Here is a 25,651-nt window from a genome sequence, read left to right as displayed (position 1 = left end):
CTATCCATTCGTCAACAAAATATTAAAAATATAAAAACCATGTCCAAAAAACAGTCCAAAGACGTACCAGGTCACCTGTTTCGCACGTGTAAAAATTTTATCCACTACGGTGATTCATAAAAAAATGGTTTGTCACGGTTGTATCATACATTTACACAGTTAAACAGTTTCAAAAGAAGCGAAATGTTCATCGAAGGCTATACTTAAGCAGATGTTTTCAACTAGATTTTTAGGGAAGTTATTATGAAAAAGTAAGTTTTTGAGTATTGAAATTACTTGCTTAAATGCAGAAATGGTGTTGCAAATTCTTTTAATTCTGATAGCTTGCGAAACAATAATGCCAATAAAAACCTTTTTACTAAGGCAGGAGGAGAAATCTTGTAAACTGTTAACTGCGAAATTGAATTCACGTCTTTTATCATAGATTGTAGTGGAACAATTTGAGTGTAGTGGAACATTTGTTATTTATAATTTGTTTAATATTTGTAATTCTGTTTGCTTAATTTTATATATATATATATATATATATATATATATATATATATATATATATACAGTAGAAGACCATTATAACGCCGACCTATATAACGCAATTCTCTATAAAACGCACAACTTTTCAGATGTAAACAATATGTTTTGAAGTTTAAAAAATCCCTCTTTTGCTTTGCAAGCACTAAAATTGTAAGGAAAATCAAATTTTGAAATAGTTTCTCATCTTCCCATCTTAATTCAAAGCTTTTAAGGGAAAATTAGTACTTACAGTAAATAGAAAATACCAGATGGCTCTTGAAAATGCAGCTGTTATGCAAACCATGAAGCTAGCAGAAGTGCAGGATAATGCACTTTCTTTTGATTGTGAAACATATTTATTTGTGAACAACTAATTGTAATATTGGTGCTTTAATACTCATTGCAGATAAAACTCATTCTGAAGTGCTAATATATAGATATGTTCTGAATATTAGTTTCAAAATTTGTGAAATGATCTATATAACGCAAAAGCTCTGGTCCCAAGATGTGCGTTATAACGGTCTTCTACTGTATATATATATATATATATATATATATATATATATATACATACACACACACACACATAACAATGTCTAAGAAATTTAAGTGAATGTTAAATTCTGCTATTCTTATCTATTTTTGATTTATGTTCAAACAGGGTCTCCCTGATGGATGGTTACAGGGTTGTCATTGACCTAAAAATTTCCTTATTCAGCATATTTTGTATGACGATTTGGCAAATTTGAATTCAGTAATGCAATTTTGCTGGAGTATTTTCATATTTGCATAATTTTTTAATGGTGCTTGTGTCTTTTCCTGTTAGATGTATTTATTTGCATATGCTAGACTTTTATTACTTGGAAAAATTCAGAGCTTCATTCGCTGAAATGAAAACTTCCCCCCTCCTAAAAATTTAAGTTTAGGGCACCCCGTGTTCAATATTCCCGGTTGAGCTTACAGTTGAACTCGCTCACTCGAACTTAATACGCTCACGTTTAATACAAAGTCACGGCTATAACGAACATTTTGTTAAGTCTGGTTTGTTATTTAATTGCATAAAAAACTTCACTTATAATACATACATTAAATTGAAAATCTCCGCTAAGACGAACAAAAATTTGTGACCTTTTTACTAAAAATATTTGTGGTTGGATACCATAATTTTCTTCCATAGAAATTATTCATCATTTTGTTAGGTAGTAGAAGTCCCATTGTGTATGGAGAAGAAAATGATAAGAATTTTGCATAGAAAATAAAGGCCGTACATTTGTTTACCTGTGGACATTTCAATTTACCTGAAGATTAACTGTTCATTTAAATAATTGATCAAAACTGTGAACACTGAAGATTCAGTTTTATCTTCAGTGTTCACGCAGTGAAGATAAAACTGTGTAATGCTTCCATAGTGCATTACATCCTGTCCATAATTGTTGATTATCATCTTCCTTTTTCAATATTTTTCAAAAACATTCATTTATAAGAAATGAGTGATATTTTTCTGAATGTACTAATAGTTAGATTTCAATATGTGTTAGTAATAATAATTTTTTAATATAGTTAAGCATTTCTTCGCTTTTACTCCGTATCATTCACTCACGGTTGTTGAGAATAACGGATAATGCGAACAAATTCGCGGATTTTTGACCGTTCGTATTAACCGAGTCCAACTGTATTTTCTTATACAAAAATGGAAAATGCATTACGATTAATGTTAGATAAACTGTTTGAATTTTAAAATCAGTCTTTCTCACTATCCAGCTTTTCTTTCCCATTTACTTAGTGTACTACAGTAAAACCTGTAAAGTTGACCACCCTTGTAAGTTGACCACCAGTCTAAGTTGACCACTTTTTTCAGGCACAGAATTAGTCTTTATCATATAAATCAACCTCTATAAATTGACCACCTGTTTAAGTTGACCACTAAAGTAGTGCACCGCACATCGCAAGTGGTCAACTTACACAGGTTTCACTGTATTTATATTGTGAATTTCTCTGTACAAAATGCTTTGATTTATCCACGTCCAAAGACTATTGGTCGTTTTCCTTCCTTGTTGCATCACATATTAAATTATTTATTAATTAAATGATCTCATTTCAAGTTTGTTGATATAATCAAGGTACAATTGTACACCTGGTGGGCTTATCATATGATGTAGTGAAAAAGTGTACTCAAAGTTTAATCGATTAAAAACTGCATTGACAACAGAAATATATCAACTTTGTTTAAGGGACTATTTACCTCAGTATATCATTATATGGATTTCTGGTATATCTAATACTAAATTTCCTTTTATTAAGATAGTTTTAGTGCTTTTTTTTTAAATCAAAATTTTAATTTTTACAGGTCAGAACTTTTTTTATTGAAATTCTGGTCAGTACATTGTTCTTTTGTATCTTAAACTCTCAGTTTTTGCCTTTGTGGAGATATAAATATATATGAATGATAAAACATAATATATGAGTCCTGTTCTACATAGTAGAAAAAATAATTGATTTTTTTTCCCTGATTTTTAAGAGTTGCTTGTGTTCAGTGTTTTTTCTAGCTTGCTAAATTTTTATTAAATTCATATATTTTTTTATTGATTAGTTATCAATACTATCAATGAAATAGACTCCATTTTAACACAATAATTCTTCTGGATCTTATTTAGTTCTTTGTCATTGTGTAAAATTTAAAATCTTGAATTAATTAAACACTGTCAAAAAAGATCTGGGCAATTTTTATTGCAATCTGTTCTAACTTTTTATGCTAAATGAATGATACTGATACCCTGATAGCAGAAACGGAGAGAGGTGTCCAGGAGATTCCTACAAAAGTCTTCAGACCATTTCTCAGTTGGGAGGGGGGGGGGGGAGGAAAAACAACCTCCAATTTTTGAAGGAAAAAATCTTTAAATTTAACTAAGATTTATAGCATGTTTTTTCGTATAGAGTCCACAGGTAGCATTGCTTGTTTTAGCATCTTTAAGCATTTCTCTGTACTGATTTAGATTCTTCAATCAACATAATGTCAATTTTCTTTTTCATATTAAATTTGTGTTGTAAACTACTGCAAAAAAATGCTGTTACTGGGACTAATACTGCAATGTGAAGGTAAAGGGCAGTACCAAAAAATTTTTCAGTTCTTTCATCTTTTCTACATTAACCTTACTATACAAGCTTGCTTATTTGATTTCCATGGAAAATACCATCCTCCCTTCCCCCTCCCTCCCAAAAAAAAAAAAAAAAATCTGAAGTCCTACATTTCCCTGTTGTTAATATGGAATACAAAATGTGTTTATTTCAAATACCTCAAGAAGTCATATCTGCAGATACTGCCCTTTATCTTCCCATGGCAGGATACTAATGAATAAGTTTGATTTTCAACTCACAATTTTGTCCAATTAAAATTGCACGGTTTCCTTACTTTATTTTAATTTTAAACAGGTATCAGCATAACAGAGATTTAGTAAGTCTTCTGAATAAGTTTGCTGATACTGCTCGTGATTTACCCAGAGGTTGGGAAACAAAATTGGATAGAGCTGGTAAAGTGAGTATATACATTATAAACTAATTTTAAATTGTCTGACAAGTTCTCTTACATTTTAAAAAGAGATGAAAGAATAAACTAAGCCTTTTCAAAAGCTGTTAATATATTTTTTGCCATGCGTTTTTTTTTTTTTTTTTTTTGACATAAAAAGATTGCATGATTTGAATTTTTTGTTCCATATAGTTTTCTGATGTGTTGATTTCATTTACTCCGTATACAACTTAGGTAACTGCTTGGTAATTGCACTTAAAATGCCTTATTTTAAGGGTGATGAATATAGCTTGTGTAATTTTGAAAGAAAGATTTTATGAATATTTAATGTTAAAAGGAAAAACAAAGCAGAGGGTTAGAAGAGTGAGGCTGGATGCAGCAGAATTTGTCCTTCAGAACGGGGATGTAAAAAAATATTATTGATTGTTTTGCTATTTCCCCTACCCTATTCTTAACCATCCACAGATAAACTTAGAAAATAACTACACCACTGTGGGGTCATCATAATGATTTTCAAGCAGTATATGTATATGTTGTGGTAAATGTAATTAATCCGGAGATTTTTCAAATTCTCTGGTAATCAGGGCATAGGCGGATTAACGGGGGTGCCAGGGGGTGCGCCGCACCCCCAACAATTTTGGTTGGATTTTCAAAGAAAATTTAAATGAAATATATTTTACCAGGAGAAAATATATATTTCTCCTCAAGAATTTTGTAAAACAACTTATATTTTTCTACAGCTAAATGCAAGTTAATTTACTTGAAAGTAAAACGAAAAATACAATAATTTAAACATAATTAAAATATAAATAAGTTAAATATAATAAATCTTTTGTAACCCGGTCACCGCCCATGACCAGTGCGAGAGAAATTGTGCTACACGAATTAAAAAGAAGTGTTTCTCCATTTAAAACAGAAAGATGATAAATAATTACATAAATCAAATAAAAACATTCCTTTAACTATTTTTCAGCGCTGTATTAAAAAATAACTTTACACTCTGTAATTGGATATATATTGGTATAACATTACAATTTTTTTTTCTTTGAAACAACCATGGCTGATAAAGTCAAACAATATGGCTATTGTGATATTCTTCTTCAAAAACAATATAAAGTCCTTACACACTGAAATTAACTGAAAACCAACATTTCCACTGTAAAATTTCAAAATTTTATAAAGGAGGCGAGGCAGTGCTATCACTGAGTTCCGCTATTAAAATTAGTTGCTTTTGTTACCTTTGAAATGAATAATAGTCTCCAAAATAGTTACCAGATACAGAAAATACTTAACTCCTACTTAAAAAAAAAAAAAAAAAAAGCATTAATATCATTTTAATGCCGTGAAGTGGGGTAAATTTTCTACAAACAGCCTTTAAAAAGGAAAACTTTAAAAATATTTTCCAAATTTTAGCCCAACCCGAAAAAACACTAGAGAGAAACCAGCACTGACAGATTCTAGTATATTTTTCTCACTATGTGACTGTTAATTAAAGTCAACAGTAAAATACTGACTGTATAAAAAGAGATCGAAGCGTCACCTTCATATTTCCGATCGAAAGAAAATTAGCTCTCATTTAAAAAAAATGAATGTATAGTACGAATAAAAGAAATTAAAAACCAAAAAACAGTAAAAAAAAAAAAGAAAAAAGAAATAGTTGAGAAACAGAAAGCGCGATTGCAAAAACTAATCCTTTACAAAAATCGCACTCACAAAAACGATACCGTTACCAAAATTACGATATTTTACGATCACGAGGAAACTTTACAAAACTTTTTTTTATACAAAAATAAAAACTTCATTTTTTCTCGTCGTGAATGTTTTATTACATTTCATTTTCCCACTTTTTAAAACAATTGCTTTAAAAAATTAGACGCGGTAAAACTTTTCTTTTTTTTTCCGTGGTAACTAGAGGGTAAACTTAAAAGCGATTTTTTATTTTTTTTACAACTTTTTTTTCTTCTAGGAGGGAAGAAAAAACTTGCTTTTTTACGAATTTTACTTACACTTACTAAAATAGTCGTTGTATTTTACAACTGATTGCAAAATACTCGCTTTGTCATCAAAATAGTCGCCTTTACCGTCAAAATAGCAGCTTTAGTCGTCATTTGCAGTGCTGTATCCCCCCCCCATCCCCTTTATTGCAATGGCGTAGCTACAGTTTCTGTCGCCCGCTTCATTTAAAGTAGCAAAGGGAAACTAATTTAATCCGTATTCTTCCTACAAAAATGAAGGGGGCGGGGTCAGGCGCCTATCTCGGAGAAATATTCTCCGAAGCTTTTAGGAAGTTTAAGCCTTTGTGGACAATAGAGAGTCAGCTTTTATTCCGTAACAAAGTTCCAATAATTTGTTTTCCCTGCATTAATTCAGCACTGGCAAAGAAACAACTTTTACAGAAATATATTTAATCATTATATACAGAAACAGATGTTATACTTCAGAAATATATTTGATATTACATATTTGAATATTTTCCAAAATTTAAGTTTTAAAAATACAATTTTAGTGTTGAATTACAATTTAAAGACATTAGGTGAATGACCGTTCAGTCATACCAAATCCTTACATTTCAAAGGGTTTTTTTTTTCTCCTTTGCCTCCAGAATTAGATTTAATGTATGATTCCCTTATTTGATTTTTTTTCACACCAAAAGTGCTAAATCGCCGCCCCGGGCGGACCACCCTCTCCGCCTTCCCTAGCTACGCCACTGCTATATTGTTGCACCCCCAGAATTCACAGCCTAAATCCGCTTATGAATCAGGGCCGGATTTGGAAGTGTTGGAGGCCCCGGGGCAACAAAGGAGTGGAGGCCCCTAATCAGGGTTTGAAAAGATCATCATATTTTCGAAAATATCCAATACTTTGATATACAGTCGGACCTCTACATATCGAAGTAGCAAATTGCCGGAAAAAAATTCGATATATAGAAATTTCGATATATGGAAATTATCTTATTTTATCATAAAAATCTCTTAAAACATTAAATTTAAAGCTAATGTTTGTGCATGAAACGCTATTTCTAATTTATACGAGCATCGGATTAAATGAAAATTAATATTTAAAAAATTAACAGAAATTACATTTTTGCGCTTTCATACATTTTCATTACTCGGCAATTTAACTTGATCCGCTACATAAGGGAGATTTTCATTTTGACAATGTAATCGAGAGAAAAGTAAAAAAATCATTTTACCTAACTTGAATGATTTTTACTGAAACTAGAAAGACTAGGAATGATAATCAACAGAGAAAAGGGATAACTTGAAACCGATATTACAGTGCTACTGGTTAAAACTAAGATTTGAAATAAACTTGAGGAAATTTAAGAACTCCAGAACGGAACAACGACCTATATACACACCCCTCAACCCCAGATTCCTTCTGAGTTTCGTAGCAACCTTTGAACATAATTTTCTCCCGTAACCTTCAGTTTTCATGAGACAAACAGTTAAAAGTAGAAAAAAAAAATCTACGAATGTCTCGAAAATTTTTTCGATATATAGAGATTTTTTCGATATATAGAAACAATTTTTCTATGTAATGAACATAGAAATTTGCTGGGATTTCGATATATAGAAAATTTCGATATGTGGAAGTTCGATATATGGAGGTTCGACTGTATATCCGAGCATTTTAATGTGTATGTATATATCCAATATTTTCGACCCGTGAAAGGATATTTTGTAAAAATTTTATTGTGGGGGCCCCTTTGTTGTGGAGGCCCCGGGGCAGTAGCCCTGCCTGCCCTCCCCTAAATCCAGCCCTGTTGGTAATAAAACATAATCGCCACTAAAATTGGTTAATGTGATAAATTCCAAATTTACCAGTTTATGTGTATAATATCCGACTTATTATGGGGAATGTAAAAAAAGTTCACAATTTTGCCAGAATCAGCTCTTAATTTGGGATTTTTTTATTTATTTATTTTTTGCTTGACAATGTTTTAGATATTGCAATTTCCTTTCTCGATTGTGTTAGTGTGTTATATTAAATAAGCGTTTGCATGAGTCAATGAAAGTCTTTTAAGTGTAAACCTAATAAGTTTGGCAAACTTTGTAATTCCAAAACTCTTAATAGTGTAATGAGCCCAAGTTAGTAATTTTTATGAGTAGGTGTGTGTAAATTCTTTTTTCTACCAAATATGGGTGAATTTGTTTTGGATGTAGAACTGTTTTAAAAATGAAAATGTTCTTTTCATTCTGGCGCAGTAGCCTCTCGTTATGTTGGGCTTGTTAGGAGACAGTTAAAGAGCGATTCAGTCAAATTCCGACTTACGCGAGGGATGCGTTTCAAGACCCCCTCACGTTAGTCAAAATTTCACGTTGTGGAAAAGAGTGTGTAATTTTTTTAATAAATATACCTAATTATTTTAGATACTTGTTAACACCACCTCAATCTGTTTTAAACCATTCCTTAACTATACAACACCATTTCTTACATAAAGAATTGAATTTTCATTTCTATTTTTAAAATGGCTGTCTTAATCAACATAAAATGCTGTTTCCATTCACAAAATCAGTGATCAACGGGAAAGGGAGATATAAAATAGATGAGTACAGTACGTACAGTATGTAGTAATAATAAAATGTTCTATAATAATACTGTGCAGTAGATCCAGTAATGATATTTGTAACTTTAATAAATGAAGATGTTGATTATTTATGCTGTGTGATCAGTTCAATATTCTAATGTATTTTTAAATACAGTTGCTTTGGTATTTCTTTTATAACATTTCCATCTGCAGCAACATCCCTCTTCTTGGTTACTTAAGTCCTCAAAGAGAAGCTTCCTATTTCATAATTTTTGCGTTTTTCATCGACACTACTTGGTGAACTTTTACGGATTTCCTTATCTTGACTTTTAATTGTACATATGGAAGATTCACTCACACCTAATAGTGTCATGCTACCAGAGATGCATTTTTTAGTTGTTCAAGCATATATTGAGAACCCATAGTTTTTCCTTAATTGTTATAAACTTTCTGTTTTTCTTTGTGTTGTGTTTTTCTTTTGTGTTAACTTTAGATGGATCAGTGCTCTTAGGTGTCATTATATTTCATCAACTTTCGCATATAGGATGAAAAAAATACGTGAAATACGGAAAAGTTATTTGTATGTCCAAAGCTATGTTCAGACTAGTATGGTGTGGGAACCTTCGCTGCCAGTGATGCTAAAGGGATGAAGGTCCATTTACGAAAAAGAAATTTTTTGTAGCCAATAACAAAGCCAATACTTTCACATCGAAATTCCTTTCTGAAAATTTTCGTGTTGCGGGAGATGAAATCTCGTTATAGCTATTTTGCGCAAGTGGAATCGTGTTGTAGCAGAAGTCGACTGTATTTCCGAAAACGCGATGTAACCAAGGTCGTAAAAACTGAATTAAAGTAACATTCAAGCAACAGATATGCGAGCCTACAATAAATGTAACTTATTCTTATATTAGGACGAATTTTCGAAAGAAAGCAACAAAAGAAAATTTTCTTACCATTTGGTTTTTTAATTGTATAAAAAAATTTGAAATGCTCCTATATAGTTCTTTGGTAAAATAAAGATTTAGACCATTATAACTAAAGAGTCAAAAGAATGAAATCCGTCCCCGTTTTGTTTGTGAGCTGCAAAAGGAAATAAAGAATTTTCTTGAGAAATACAATGTTCTTACTATGCAAGTGTTCTCAAATTTAGAACTAAGTTTGATTAAGTTTTAAGTTTTCTGGGGACAGAGGAGATGAGCAATATATCCAAATGTGTAATATAACGAGGAGTTACCGTATTTCATTTAACTAGACATAAAACATATCTAGAAATAATAGTAATTCTTTAATTCCAAATTCTGTTTTGTTTAGGTATAAATGAAGTATTAACTGAATTATCATGCTTGGTTTTATTCATTTATTTTCATTTTGTATTTTTCAATGCCTTTTATGACGTATATTACAAAACTTATGCTGTTATCTAATTTAGCTGTTCTATGCTATCAAATAGCACTCTTATTAAATTTTAAATTGAAGCATTGTTGGATGTTTTAACAGCCCTCATGATTTTCTTTTAATTCTTAACAAATTTTTCAGTTAATTTTTTTTTTTTTTTGGAATTAAGATCTTGTTACTCCACAAAATAATCAGAATTCATTGCATTTCCCATCATTAGTCAGGAAAATAAATCTTCAAATAACTTACATTTTCCTTTTATTTCATGTCAAAATGAAATTTCTCTGCTGATGCTTGCAGAAACTTAGCTTAACTTAAGTCTGTAAAAATCGGATGGAATAGAAAATTTTGAAAGTAAAAAACCCTAAAAATTTGCTTTCGTAACAAGTTATGAATCCTTTATGTGCTTTGTTTGTGGGATCAATTGCATTTTCAGAGTTGTTGATTTTGTTCACTCAAAAGTAAGCATGTATTAAACTCATGTTTTATGATTATTGTTCAAAAACTTTTAAAATTTAATTTTTTTGGAAATTGAAACTAATGGGTCAAATTTGTTTTATTTTTTCTTAGCAATTTTTCATTGATCATACATCTCGAAGTACAACTTTCATTGACCCAAGATTGCCTATTGAAACCCCTTTTGTCAATCCAAACAAGCTTCCTGTTCCCCTTGCAAGGAGAAGAAGTCGTAGTGCTGGTGAAGAAGAAATAAGGCCTGATACAATTGTAAGGGTGAGAAAGTGAATGTGTTTGAAATGATTTCTTTTTAACAATAGTAACTATCATATGTTTTGTAGTCTGAAAATCATTAATATCGTACTTAAGCTTACATTTAAAAAAATAAATTAATAAACAGTTATTGTTGAAATTTTAGAAGTGGGAGTGGGACATTCTTGAACAAACTGTAATATCGTTACTTAAACCAAGGCTTCACTTGATATGTGTTTCTATCAGACTCTGTCATTTCAGTAAAAGCAGTGTGAAATCAATCAAACAAAAAATCCGGTCCGACTCCAGCGACATCTGTAGAATTTTATGATAACTTTTAACTATATAAAAATCAGATTATTTTATTTATAAAGTGAGAATTCAAAATTGAGTTCTAATGTGCTTATGTTAATTTAAAAGCAGAGTTTTTGTTTCTGAAGAAAAGTGTCGAAAAAGATATTTTAGGCAAAAAGTAAATAATATGAAACTTTGCTTTAAAAAAAATGAATAAATAAAGAAATAAGTTTTAAAACAAAATCCCATGAATATAAGCTGAAGAAAATGTTTCTCCGCTACTAATTAAATCCATGTAAAATTCTTTTAATTAAAAAAAGTTTGATAATTAATTCAAATTTTTGCAATGAAACATTTTCAAAATTAGTTGAGTAATGTAACTTAAAGCCTCAATAAACATAATTAGAAGTTAGCTACATTGAGTATTAATCACTTCTTAATGTATGCATTGAACAATCTTTCAAACAAGCTTAAAAAGAAGTTTGCTGTTTGGCAATGTATGTTAATAAAATGTTTTGGTTAATTGGTTTGGTATAAAAAAACTGATAGTATGTCCTTATGAACAGAATGCATTGCAATTCATATCATAAAGGAATACGTCATATGTTGAAAAAAAAATTTAAATCATTTTAAAGTTTGAAAAAAAAAGTTTTACATTGAACCAATTATAAATTCACCTGGGGAAACATGCCAATAAAAATGTCAAAAAGTCAAAAAATGGTAACTTTTCCTAAAAGATTTTTATAAACCTACTTTTTAGTATTCAGAGAAAGTTTAAAAAATTCCTTCAAAATTTGCTGGAATAAAACTTTGCTTGTTTAAAAATAAATAAATGAAATAAAATAATAATAATAAACAAATAAAATTGTGCCTGTTTAAAATGTAAGTGGTATTCAAATGCTTAAGCATTATGAGGAAATTTAACGAAAAACAAAACACCTTATTGTTGTAAAAATTAGCGGTAGAATTAACAGACATGAAACATTTGGTGCATTGTAAAATTTTCTTTAAAATAGTCGAACGTTGCCAAAAACATGCAATGCCTGCGGAAGTTTAAAATTTAGTACCTATATACATTTTAAGCAAAACAAGTTATTCGACGGGACTCATTAAATTGAAAAAAAAATCCGCCAAGTAAATATATCAATTGATTAAAAAACAATAAAAGTTCTATCAAAAATGGACAATAGTGGTAGCAATTTTATTAATAGAAAAATATTTCCCGAGTTGACATGTTCCACATCCTGATAATTCTCCCCAGATTTTAATGTGAATATTAAAAGGCAAGAAATCTAATGTTGCCAAATTTAATGACGCCAAAGGATTACTTATGTATATGTATATATATATATATATTTATCTTGGTGATTATTTTTCATTTTATTGGTTGTCACTGTGTTTGGTCTTTTGGTTTCAATAAAATGAAGCTTTTATGGTTGCCCGATATAGTTTTTTAACATATTATTTTACCTTTTTACTAAAACTTTTAATGTCGTTTCATGGCATTAGTCAAGTTTTGATTTTTTTTCTCCAAAGGAGAGTTAATTAAGAGTGTTCTTAGCTAGGTTGCGTCTTCAGATGACATTAATTAATGAAGACATTGGTTTAGAACCTCTAAAAGCTTTTTTTACAGTGAAAACATATTTACAAATTTAGTACCAAAAATAAAGAGTCATTTTTTCTGTGTCTAATAGAATGTGTTTGGAAGATCCATGTTATCTAGAATTTAAATTATGTTTTTTTAAAGCAGATTTTAAGTACGGCTAAGCCTTTATTCACGAGATTGGTAATCAAATTCATTTTTGGGGGACGACAAGGGGGGAAAATGCAATGATTTAAAATTATTTGTTGCCAATTTCTGTTTGTTAACAAATAAAATACTTTTAATTGATTTTTAACAGTATAAGGCTTTTAAAAGGATTTTCAATTTTCCCTCTTGTTTCTACATTTCCGACTCAGTCAGGGTCATTTTTAATTTTAGTTATCCATTGATTTTTTATTTTTGGTTTTGTATCATAAGTATTATTTTAGCCTTTGTCAACAACTCAAGGGCCTGTGCCGCCTCCTCGCCCGCCTGCTACAACGTCGACTACTGTGCCTCATGTTGTTCCCCATGTGCCAACTGCCTACAATGATAAGGTTGTAGCATTTTTTACGACAGCCAAACATAATGGATATACTGAAGGAGAGACATCCCATTATTGCATCTAATCAAGCATTGAGGGATAAAGTCAATGCTGTCAGAACAGATGGTACTGCTGCAATCGAAAGGTTTAGTCATGAAATAGATCTTACAATTTTGCTAAGGTATGATGTTATGCAATTTTTCTTAAAAGTAGTTTAGTGCTCTTGTCATGGGCGCCCATATTCAAAATTGTAAGGGAGGGGCTCAGATATTTTCGCCAGTAAAACCAATATTAGGACAGATTAGAGTCATTAAAATTTGACATTTTTAATAACTTATTCATTAATGGCTGGAGAAGAAATATTTTTACATTTTTGCTCGAAGAAAAAAAGTACTAAAAGCAAGGAAGTTCTAATTTCTAAGGGGGGGAGGGGCTCAAGCCCCCCTTTCCCCCCTATATGGGCGCCCTTGCTTACAGTTCATGACTTTATTATTTCGTCAGGTTATTTAAGCAGACCATGCTGCAAAGTAGAGGAAATGCATGAAAATCCTGTAGTTAAAAAAAAAAATCTTTAATATTTAAAAAAAAAAATTTAATGTTTTGTTGTGTTAAGAATTTTAAATTCATTTTATGGTAAGTTTTCTAATGCTGAATTTTTGTTTATGTCAAATTGATTAATCTTTCTTTTTAATGCAAAAGTATTGCAATAATCAGCAAATCTCAGAAATTAGACTTTCAATTCCTGCGCCAAATATAACTACCAAATTAACCAGAGGTTTTTTTGTTTTTTTTTTAACACCTTTACAAGCATATTTTATGCATTGATAATCGAAAATAAGCTGAAAATATTAAGCACGCATGTTTTCATCCTCTCTATTTTGAAGAAAAATTTAGCATTGTAGAAAAACAAAGAAAAGCAATTGTAGTTTTTAAATATTATATTTGAATTTTGTTTAATTACAAAATGGCAAACATTCTAAGTGTTAAAAATCAAAGTAGTACTCCTCAAACAAACACCTTCTTATTTTATTATATGTTTGATGTGTATAGCTATATATAGACACAAGTATACGGCTACAACGAGATTCGACTTACATAAAATGGCTATAACGGGAATTCCTCGTCCACATCACGAATTGTTTTTGAAGGATGTATTGGCTTCTTTACTGGATACTAAATACTGATTTCGTGAGTATTATTACATCCGTTTAGCATCATTGATAGCGAAAGTTCCCACACTAAACTGGTCTACATATCGCGCTGTTAGTGCATCAAATAACCACTCAGTATCTTTCATTTTTCTTTTTTTCATTCTAAATATTAAAGTTGATGGAACATAATAGCATCTTAGTGCGCTGTTTCATCTAAAGTTTGTGAAGATAGGAGGAAAAACAAAGTTTGACAAAAAGAAGGGTTAAGATTCTCGATATGCTTGAACAAATACCAATCGTCTGGTTGTATGACAGAAATATGAGAGAAACTATTGTTGGGGAAAAAGAAAAACTCGTCCAATATGGCGGATGAAAGACCCGAAGTTCTAGGAACTAACAAAGGGCTGGTGTAAGCAAACCCAACAATTGTGGAATGATCTGTCCGAGGAAAAGAATTACAGATACTCATTTCTCTAAATAAATAATAATTTATTTATAACAGAGTAAAATGTGTAAACAGGAAAAATACATTTAACGTGAGTAAAAATAACCGATTTCATACACCCAAAATAATTTAGATTTTAAACCCCCCAAATATATTCGTTAAAAGCTCGTTCCAGTTCACCATAGTCCACCCTCATGGAAAATGCCACAACAATGGAAAAGTCCCAGTAAAAGAAACCAAAGTTCGCCATACCAAGGTGAATCCATATGTAGAAAAACTGGTGTCCCACAAATTGAAGATTCACTAATTAGAAGCAAACTCCAAACATCGTCGACACTATTAGTAGACAAAAAAAAAAGAAAAACATGCTCTATCCATAGGCTGTCCATCGAACCGCTCCATCTGCAGAAGAACCCATTTGCACAGGCATCCAGTCTGGCTAGCTCATAAGGAATAGGCTTGGTTGGGTCTAGACGAAGTCTCCATGCCTTGCTTCAACCACGGCAAATCCAAGTTGGACATAGGAAACAGCAAAGTCGACCGAAGACACATCAGAATAGACGTAACACCTTCTTAAATTACATTGGAGATTTTTATGCTTTACTGAAGCACGTTGATGTCAGTGGCATATCACAACATAGGTGTATGAGGCGCTAGCTGGGGCTAGTTGTGACTTCGTTTTCGAATGCTATTCATTGAAGCAATATATAATAAAAAACAGAAAAAAAGCTTTTTGCCAAAAAAAAGGTAATTTACATGCATCTATGTTTTTTCATTAGCCAGCATGTTGTGCTTTAAAAGTACTCGTAAAACATGGAACTTTCATAAACTTTCACTAATTTCAATTGCAATTTGAATTATAACTGAATTTATGAAAATGCCGTTCGCAACTGGAATTAATAGTTCTGAATGAAACACATTGAATTCATTTGCGACAAGGAAGTCTATACGCAAACTTGACTATGGATGGAACAGAATGCGCACTAAGAAAATATCAAGGTTTAAAAAGTTCGGGTCGACAGGACCAAAAAATGTTGGATAATTTGCAATGTATTTCTGTTCCATGTGAATGAAGAGTCACGGAACATCACTTACTTCTCGTTTATTGTAAGTTTGACTCAATACATGAGTTCGGTTCACACAGGGACCATTGATCAAAAATGAAGCATCTCGTTACGCGCACACACTTGAACCGAGAAAAAATTTAAAAACTCAACGTCCCTGCATGAACTGAAGTGCCTTCTAGAGCAGTGGACTGTATTAGAAAATAATTCTAAACAGCATAAGCAACCTGTTGCTCAACACTTACCCTGTGATGTCATATGGCTTCAGCCGGTAAACACGTGAGTTACAGTTGATTCTTTAGACACAGAGGGGTAAACATTCACGTACGCCGGTTTCAGAGAGTAGAATAATTTACCAAGTTAAGTACAAAAACAAGTTCTTTTTCACTTTTTTGCTTTTTAGGAATTTCTCCAAGAACTAAAATGGAGGCATTTTCCTAACAGCTATCATACATACAAAAACACAAGAGAACAAAAAACACAGTAGAAACAAAAAGATGTCCATATAGGTTCAGAACTTAGTTTCAATATTGAACTTTGCAGATCAATGTCTAAGCAAAGTAAATATAATGAAAATGGAAGCTGCTCTTGTATTGTAGATTAAAAAGATTAGGAAGATGGGCTGTTGCCATAAATTGAAACGTTTTAAAGAAAAGGCAAAGCAACCACATTTAAAAATGTATTAGATAACAGTCTGATCATGGAGCTTAAATCATTATCCTCTTCATTTTTTTACTCTTATTACTAATCCACTTTACAGCACTGTTTTAGTGCAGCATTTTATTATTACTGCACGCTTTTCGTACCGTATTGTTTTAAGTCTTTGATCATTCATTTTGTGCACCTTAAAGTATCTCATGTTGAATAAAACAGCTTTTTTTTTTAAATTTTTCAAATACAGTAAAAGTTTTATTCTTTAAGTAAAAAAACTGTAATGTACAGTTGAGGAATACTTTAAAGCAGTTTGAGGGGTGTTTATAAGTGTCTAAAAGAATTTGGTATATTTCTAAAAAAAAATTTATGCCTAAATTTTTCTACAACGCAAAATTTCGACTTCAACGAGGAGTCTTGGAACCCATCTCTCGGTGGGCTCAACTGAAACTCACAACAATGTATTTTCTCACTTGAACTAAATTCTGGGTAGTAAAGTTTAGTTTTGCTGTTCGGAACACTTTACTGTTTAAAAAACATGCCAACTCATTCAGTTTGTGGGGTAAAAAGTGCTAAAAATTACATAAAACATGGTGTAGCTTATTAAGATTGGATGACAAGGTGCTATACTGCCGTGGGCAAGTCAAGGGCAATAACTGCACTATTTTCATTTTGCATTTTTTTGCATGTTTGTCATCTATTGTACCTTGGCTTTACTGTTCAAACTTGCTTATTTGGTTTCCCCTGAAAAAACATCTAATTCCCACATTTCCCTATTTTTAGTATTGAATGCAACACACATTTCTTCAAATATTTCAAACTTATTTCTGCAGATAATGTCGTTTACCTTCCCTCAACAGTATACAATTTCAAGCTTCTGGACTGCACAGTTTTCCCTAGACATTTACCATAAACAAACATCTTATTTTATTATGTGTATAGATGACCCTTATTCTGGAAAACAATCTGATCTCCTAAATTTTTTTTTAGCTTTAAGTATTTTTGTTACAAGCAATATACTAACAGCCCAGTTACGACATCCAGACTCATCAATCTGTAATCGTCAATAATTGAGCTTGAGGCAAATGTTCTCTCAGTCAATAACTCACTTCAAATTACTTTTAATGTACTCTTTTTTAAAAGCATAACTATTTTCAAATGTTTTAACTTTTCATTCTTTTGTTTTTAGTTTATTTGAGCAAGAAATAATGTCTTATATCCCTGCTCAATTTACGAGCAATGGTAGCAGCAGCAGCAGTAGTAGTAATCATCGTTCTCCTCGTACGTCACCTCAGCCGTCTCCGCAAGCATCTCCTGGTATTAATTTTATTTTCTTATTCTTTTGAAGTATTTTAAATGTTTTAGAGCAGGGGTTAGACTTTAAGTTTAGTGTGAAATACTTGCAAAGTTTAAACCTTAGGTTGACTCTCATTAAAAACAAGTTTCTTAATCCTATCAGTACTGCTATTAACATGTTTTGCCCCCAAACAGATAATTTTGCCACTTATACTCCATGGCATCAAAGTGCTTCATATTACATTTAGGACGTTAAAAGTTTTTTTTTTTTTTTGTGAATACCCGCCGTCACCACCACCACCACCACCTTTGAAGAACTTGTATTACACATTATTATTTATTGATGATATTACTTTTGTAATTCCATTATTGTTTGAAAGATTTAAAATTAAAATTATACTTAGTTAAATACTGCATTTATGATAAATAATAGTTGTACTTTTTCTTTTTACTTTTGCATGGAAGTGTAAGAACTTAGTCATATTTCTGTGCTTTTTATAAATTTAAAGTGTTTTGTTGCAGAACACTATTTCATCATAAATTTCAAACTTACAGGCCTTCAACGAGCAAATGTTAGGGCTCCAGCTCCTTATAGGCGAGATTTTGAAGCTAAGTTACGCAATTTCTACAGAAAATTAGAATCTAAAGGTTATGGCCAAGGCCCTGGGAAGATGAAGTAAGTCTTAAATGTCTATCTAATACCTGGAATCATTTGTACTGTTTTTCATTTTAAAATACTGATACCTTACTAAAGTACAATGTGCATAATACCAATTAAAATTCGTTGTTCTAAAAGATAATACATATAATAAAATGATTTCAAAAGGAGCATAATTATACCACACACATTAAATTAGTATTAGTTAAAAATTCTCAAATTAAAGTTTTAATACATATTACTTGATGCAGATAAATAAATAATATTCTTAATGAATTGGGCTTATATAAATCTTCTCCAATGAGACTTGGTTACAGTTGAGTGGTCATATCTTTTTTTTTTATTAACATGGATAAAACCGAAGAAAATAAGTAAATTTATGAAAAAAAATCAAAAAAGAAATAATGAAATAAATTTAAAAAAAACTATCAAAATTTATCTGAGTGCACGTACTTATACTATGAAAATGTAGTATAATTAATCAGTTTTGAATGAAAAAATTTCTTATTTATTTTAAATAAAAAAATGAGTGTCTTGTCTATGTTCTTAAATAAAAGTAAGATATTTTTCTATAGCACCAATGCAATTTATTTCCTTCAATTTAGTTAAATTGAAGGAATTGTTTGGTAGTGTTTTTCATTAATTTCAAGCTTGATTTCACTTTGACAATGATTGGAAAAAGAAAGAAAAGATAAATTCCCATATTCAGGAGCATTATCAAAATTTTTGTTCTTTATAGCTTAGGTGCAAGACATGTACACTGGTTTGTTTTATCTTGCGTTTATTTTAAAATCCATATTTTATCTTTTTTCACATATGTCTGTCACATAACGAATTTCAAGGGAATGCAAGTTTTGTACTTTGTAACAGGAGTTTCATTGAAATGGAATTCAAGCAATGTGATATAAATTAAATCGGGAGTGAACATTTATTTCGTTGTAATGGGATTTCATTGTAAATATATTTACTACTAGAGGACCCGACAGACGTTGTTCTGTTCAAACTTTGTAAATTGAACAGTTAAAAAAATTCAATTAACTATCAAGTGTTTGAACTGTTTAGTTGAAAAAAATAAGTAAAAAGAAAATGTTTTAAGCTGCTTGGTGTCAGAATTCGTGTAGTATTTATTACAACTTGATTTATCTAATGCCCACTGAGCAGATGTTTTATTAACTTTTTTTCTCCCGTACTTGATGGTTTGTTCCTTCAGCCATACTCAAAGGATAAAAAGCATCCTCAGGTATTAAGTGTAAAAAACTAACTACCCATCTAGAACGAACGGGAAATCCTGCTGCAACATTCCCCATATGAAAAAGAATAAAACAATTAAAGGATATTGTTTTAAAAAATGATAAAGGTAAAAACAGTTCTCTGAATAAGCGAAAATCACTCATCCCTCCCCCCTCCTGATGTAAAATAAAGGCATTCGTCAACTAGAAGGACTAAAAACTCCTTAAAAACGAAAAACAATTCTTTGCAATTTGAAATATTTTGCCAAACAAACAAAAAATGCAATAAATTACATTAACAGTAGCTTTAAAATGTAAACAAATGATCATGCAACTCTATTGTTTATATCCAAAGTCGCCAAGCCGAGTAATCCAGCCGATCAGTGAGAGAAGCTAACTCCAACCGATTAGCGGTTCGATCTTTTGAACGAAAACTTTTAAAACTTCATATATTGCTGAATTTATTCTTTCCACCACAGATAAAGATCTTCCACTGCACTGATCTTTTGTGTACAGAACTACCCTGTTGGGTGGAATTACGGTAACCAGGTCGTGACGATAAATTCTGGCAACCCGCTACCTCACCTTGGCGATGGAACAATTTTGTCAACCCTACAACAAAGCTTATTCGCTATTCATTTGGCAAATCAACCATTTCAGAGTTCACAACACAAAATTGTAATTTATTTGTCTGATAAATGTTTTTATTTTAATTCCATAGAATAATATTTTTAATTTCCGCAAAGATGATTTTTTTCTGAAAACTGGCAGCATATATTGTGTTTCTTCAATTTTTAGATCTTCGAAACATTTTGTAAAATTTTACATTGCAGAATGTTTGTCATTTTTAACTATTTTAAGTTATAGATTTAAAAATTTAGTTATTCATATCTTTGGAATACTTTTTTGAAATTTGTTCGCAGTAAGTAATTTCCTTCATGTTCTATTGTTCCATTTTTAATTTAAAACTTGTTATTTATTGTAATAACTTATTCAGTAAGTTTGAATTAAAATTTTAGTTATAACATTCTCTGGATGGATTTTTTGATGTGATTTAACTTATTTAGTAGATCGTTTTAAGTTTTAATTGTACATTAAATTTACTTAAGGGCTTTTTCTATTTATTGACGAACTATTTCAGACTAATGTCGTTTTCTGTCCAACTTTTAATGCTGTTAAATTTGTTAGAAATTTATGTTCCATAGGAAATCAACCATAAAAAGTGTAACATCATTTATGTCATGAACCTATTTGTTATTCTTCCCACGCAGATTTTGCTAACATCTTGAAAAAAGTTACCTCTCACTTGTTTATTCTGCAAACTTAATTTTAAAGTAAGAAAAATAAAGTTCTATAAAAAATTAGGCTTAATAATATGTTTCTGCATATTTTTGCATATTTTAAACGGATATGATCAGAGAAAGAAAAAGGTTAATAAACAGTTCTAGTTACCAAGAGGAGAGTTTGAGCCGTCCAAAGCTCTGCCCGTTTTCTATAGGTCTACTCTCATTGGAAGATTTCCTTTGTTTATAATGTTAGTACTTTGTTTAAATTGGGTTGTAGGTGCCAAATTTGGCTATTTTTGAAAAAATACTCCAACGCGACCCAGTTACCATAATTCTACCCCCTGTTGTAATTTATCTGGACGAAAATAAAATGTGTTTCCTCTTTAAATTCCATTGACATTGGTGCCAAAACTCAGATGTATTTGAGCCGAGAAACAAATGTTGCTAGGTAGGGTACTTTCTGATCATTTGGTTAGGAAAACCTAAAGCACTGATCCGGTCACATAGTTCAACTACTATGACATAACACAATGTTTTGCATGAACCTTCCAGTATTTTACTTTAAAATATATCTCGGGACCAAAAATTGTTGCTTTCAAGAAATGAAGGCTTCACTCTCTCTCTATGTTTTATCTATTCCCAATTGACGTATCCCAGTAGGAAATTTCATTACGAAAAGCAGAGCTGACTTTCTTATTGTCCTTTGGCAATGGGTTAAATATTTATTTCAGTTTTTGCTCAACAATAGGTTAAAATAAATATTAATCAATTGGGAGATATAACCATCCAATGTTTAAATTACTAAATGAATTAACAAAAAAGTTTTCGATTCGATCCATCACGCTTCTATAAACCATGCTCGCCACAGCTTAATTACACACAAAAAATTTGATGAAAATTGATCTAGCCGTTTAAAAGCCATATGGTGACAAACGTCTGCACAGAAGATTTTTATATATTAAGATTAATAAAATAGCTTGTAATAAAATAGCTTGGGAACTGATGTGATATACCCCACCCTTGGCGACTTTTTCCTGTTGGCGCCAAGAAAGCGTCGCCAAGAAAACGATGTATGACGACATATGTCATACATCGTTCTTAGCGATGCTTTTTTAGCGCCAACAGGAAAAAATCAGATAAAAAAACATGATCAAAGCACTTCAGAACACAATATATATAAAAACAACATAAAAGCACAACAAAAAACATCACGAATATATGCTTCAAAAATGTACAGGGCCGGGGTTTTTTGTAAACATATTAAAATACAATGAAATAAATTATTGTATTAATTACAAGTCGAAATTAATGCATTAATTTTTTTTTCATCATTTTTCCGGGATACGAGCCCTCGGTCTCATACTTTCGTAATGAGACCTCGGCTCGCCGGCCCTGCCTCGGTCTCATTACGAAAGTACTATGAGGCCTCTGGCTCGCCAGGACCTCGCTCCGCTCGGTCCGTTATCCCTCCGACTGTTAATATACATTACAGTCGGAGTATGATCACAGTTATGTATACTACAAGAACCCCTCAAGGATTTGTAAAAACAAAGAATTTTGGAAGTGAGAGGTTTTTTTTGAATTCTAAAATAAAGAACTTACCTTTTTATATGGTATAAATATTCACACTCAGTCTAAAACAATACATCATATGACAATGGCACGTTACAGATACACACCACGTTGGAGTTAACTTTTAATTAACCTTCAAGTTTGAAGAAACTGGCATTTTCTAATGTTTTTACTTCAAAACACGACTACTGAATTTAAACTAACACAAAATAAGCATTCCTGTAAGGTATATTGCACGAAACAACACCACCCTAAGAGCGGAACATATGTGCACCTACCTCCACGGACACACGTGCGAAAAGAATTAGTTCACATCTGTACTTTCCAGGTATATTCTGCAGGGTTACTAGAGCTACCGGAAAAAGTTTTATCGCCAACGTTGGCGATTTTCGAAATGAGCTAAAAATTCTATCCTCACCGAGGGGGCAGGCGCGGATCCAAAGGGGGGGCAATGGGGGCAGTTGCCCCTCCCTGGGAAAATCAAGGGCGCCAGTAGAAAGGGGGCGCCGAAGGCGTCCCCGGACGAATATTTAAATACCAAAAAGAATGTACGAAAGATAGTTGGAAATTTTATTTGCCTCATTCACCAGTTCTCAACCTGTGTGAAGTGGGACGCTTCCGTGCCTCTCTGGGGGGGGGGGGGCTTGGAGGAGGCAATATCTATCCGCCAGGTTATGAGCTTTCTTTCTGAATTTGGTAGGAAAATGTTGGAATTGGTTACAAAAGAAAGACATTTGGAAAATTTATTTGGTTCATTCACCAGTTCTCAATGTGTGGGGAGTAGGGCACGTCCTCTGGGGCGCAATATCCGCAACTAATGAGTTTTCCTTCTAAATATAGGGGGGGGGGAGTTTTGAAATTAGGACAAAAGAAAGAGGTATACTTAGAAAATTTATTTGTCTCATTTACCGATTCTAATCCAATATCAAGTAGGGCGCTACCACGCCCCTCTTAGAGGCGCAATATTCGCAACTTAAAAAAATTTCCCTCCAAATTTAGCAGGAAAGTTTTGAAATTGGGTACAGGAGAAAGACATTCAGAAAAGTTATTTGGTTCATTCACCAGTTTTCAATCTTTGATGGGGAGAATTTCTAATCTAATAATATCTCCCCAATGTTTCTTTGATACTAGCAGAGTGAGTTCGGAAATAAGAACTTGACAAACTATTTCTTACTTTCATGAAGTTTATTTAAACGATAATGTAAATAGATAAAAAACACGCTGTAAATGATAAAAATAAATACTAACAACATAATCTCTTTACATGCTACTTCTGCATGAGATAACTAACAGTGCAACGCAAACTGCATGACTATTGACTAAAAACTTTGATGAAGTAGACCCATTGGGAAATAAGCTAAGTCCAGCTAATCATTTCTAATAAAGTGCGAACGGCACGAACAAGCAAGTTCGAATGCCGAACGAGCGACCGCCTACATCGACGAGAGATGATCGAAGAGAGCGAACTAAAGCCGCGAGCAGTTTAAATATCCCCCCGGGTCATTAGCATATCAGAGTCACGTGAACGGACACATCACTGCTATCGTTAAGCACACGTGCCTTCAGATTTCTTCTAGAAGCTTTCTATGACGTCATCCACAACGGAGTTCCCGCCAAGGGTGAACGAAGGTGAAACAAACATTCGGTCGATTCGACCAATGTGAATGAGTGCTGATAAGAATCTTTTACCCCAGTCATGCAGAATGATTGGTAATACATTATAAGTAAGGAAAAACATTCTTTTACTATTGGTGTTGTGAGGTGATGAGATAGGATTATTTACTGTTGTTATTAACAGGCATTTATGCCTAACAAGGCCCCCCCTCTCATCATCTCACAATGAAAACATTCAAAAAAATTCGACTTCATTTAGACATTAACACAATTTCCACATATTAATAACTATATGAGAAAAACAATGAACAAATTTTTAAAATATAAACTTGACTCTATATTACGAACTTCCAATATAGATCTAGATTCTCAAAAATTGAGAAAAACACAACATGCAACACACTTTGCTGAAAAAAATTCAAAACTTCAAAGAACAATCATCTTGAAATGTCCTTTTTTTTCTTTTGTACTCTCTCGTACGTCGTAACTCATAGTACGTTTTCCACGAATTTTCACCAAAAGTTCGAAAACAAATTCTTGATCAAAGTCCTTTATAATTTTTTTTCAATCATTTTTCCGGTTTTATTTATAACAATGACAGTAGGTTAATCTGAAATATAAAATAAAAACCCACAGTAACTGTTCGAATCAGCATATAAAATATCACAGTCTTGAAAATAGTATAGTATAAGCATATATTTAGAAATATTTATGACGAAATGTAAATAAGCTCTTTTACTAACTATCCATTTCTCACTAAATCATTTCATTTTCAAATAGATCACTAAAAATCTAAAAATGCTCCCATCTATACTTAAAGACTGTCTGATAATTTTAACTGATTAAAATTTCATTTTTACTATTTCAAATTTTTTTTTTTTTTTTTAATAACATTTTTGCACCATAATATATTCAATGAAGGAAAATTACAAATTCTAACGGGAACTAGTGGTGTTTCCAATATTCAAAAATAGGGTCTCACAAAATGAAAAACAAATACACCCGCGATAGACCTTCATGCAACAATAAACTCCCTCTATCCTAACTCCCGGGAAGACTCTGACAATTACATTTTCACTTTTAACGAGACGTAACAAAAAGCTGTTCGCAACCCGGTTGATAGGAAGAAAAAGCCACCGAAACATTCAGGTGGGCAATTAAATTGTTAGAACTTGCAAAAACATTTCACAAAACGTGATGCAAAGAAGAAAAATTTTAAGTACATTAAACAATTTTCAAAAATTTCTAAAAAAAATGTTTCTAAATTATATTATATTTGTACAAAAAAAATTTTCAATAAATCTTTGAATTTCTAATCGGTTGAGAGGTTTCGTGAATATGTCCGACATGTTATCTTTGCTTTTGACATATCTCACGTCAAAAATATTTTTATGAACTAAATCCCGAATGAAAAACAATTTGATATCAATGTGTTTACTACGATGATTTTCGATAGGCGATTTAACAAAATCTAACGTAGCCTGATTATCCACATACAAAATAGATTTAATTTTACAACTTTTAACAATTTTTATTTTGATGCATTCGTCAATTATACGATCAAACCACATGAGTTCTTTTGCACATTCTGTCATGGC

The 25,651-nt window shown here is 31.7% G+C and overlaps 1 protein-coding gene across 1 annotated transcript in view; it reads left to right on the top strand.

Moving 5' to 3' along the window:
* LOC129227061 (E3 ubiquitin-protein ligase HECW1-like) overlaps positions 1–25,651 on the top strand; it is a 92,565-nt gene that overhangs the window by 45,853 nt on the left and 21,061 nt on the right. Inside the window, 6 exon segments of the mRNA XM_054861705.1 lie at positions 3,940–4,042; positions 10,530–10,685; positions 12,993–13,109; positions 13,111–13,268; positions 17,588–17,715; positions 18,250–18,370. Of these exon segments, the coding sequence (XP_054717680.1) occupies positions 3,940–4,042; positions 10,530–10,685; positions 12,993–13,109; positions 13,111–13,268; positions 17,588–17,715; positions 18,250–18,370 (783 nt within the window).

The sequence above is a fragment of the Uloborus diversus genome, chromosome 7 (assembly GCF_026930045.1).
Source record: "Uloborus diversus isolate 005 chromosome 7, Udiv.v.3.1, whole genome shotgun sequence".
Taxonomy (NCBI): Eukaryota; Metazoa; Arthropoda; class Arachnida; order Araneae; family Uloboridae; genus Uloborus; species Uloborus diversus.
This window is presented reverse-complemented; position numbering and strand designations above follow the sequence as displayed.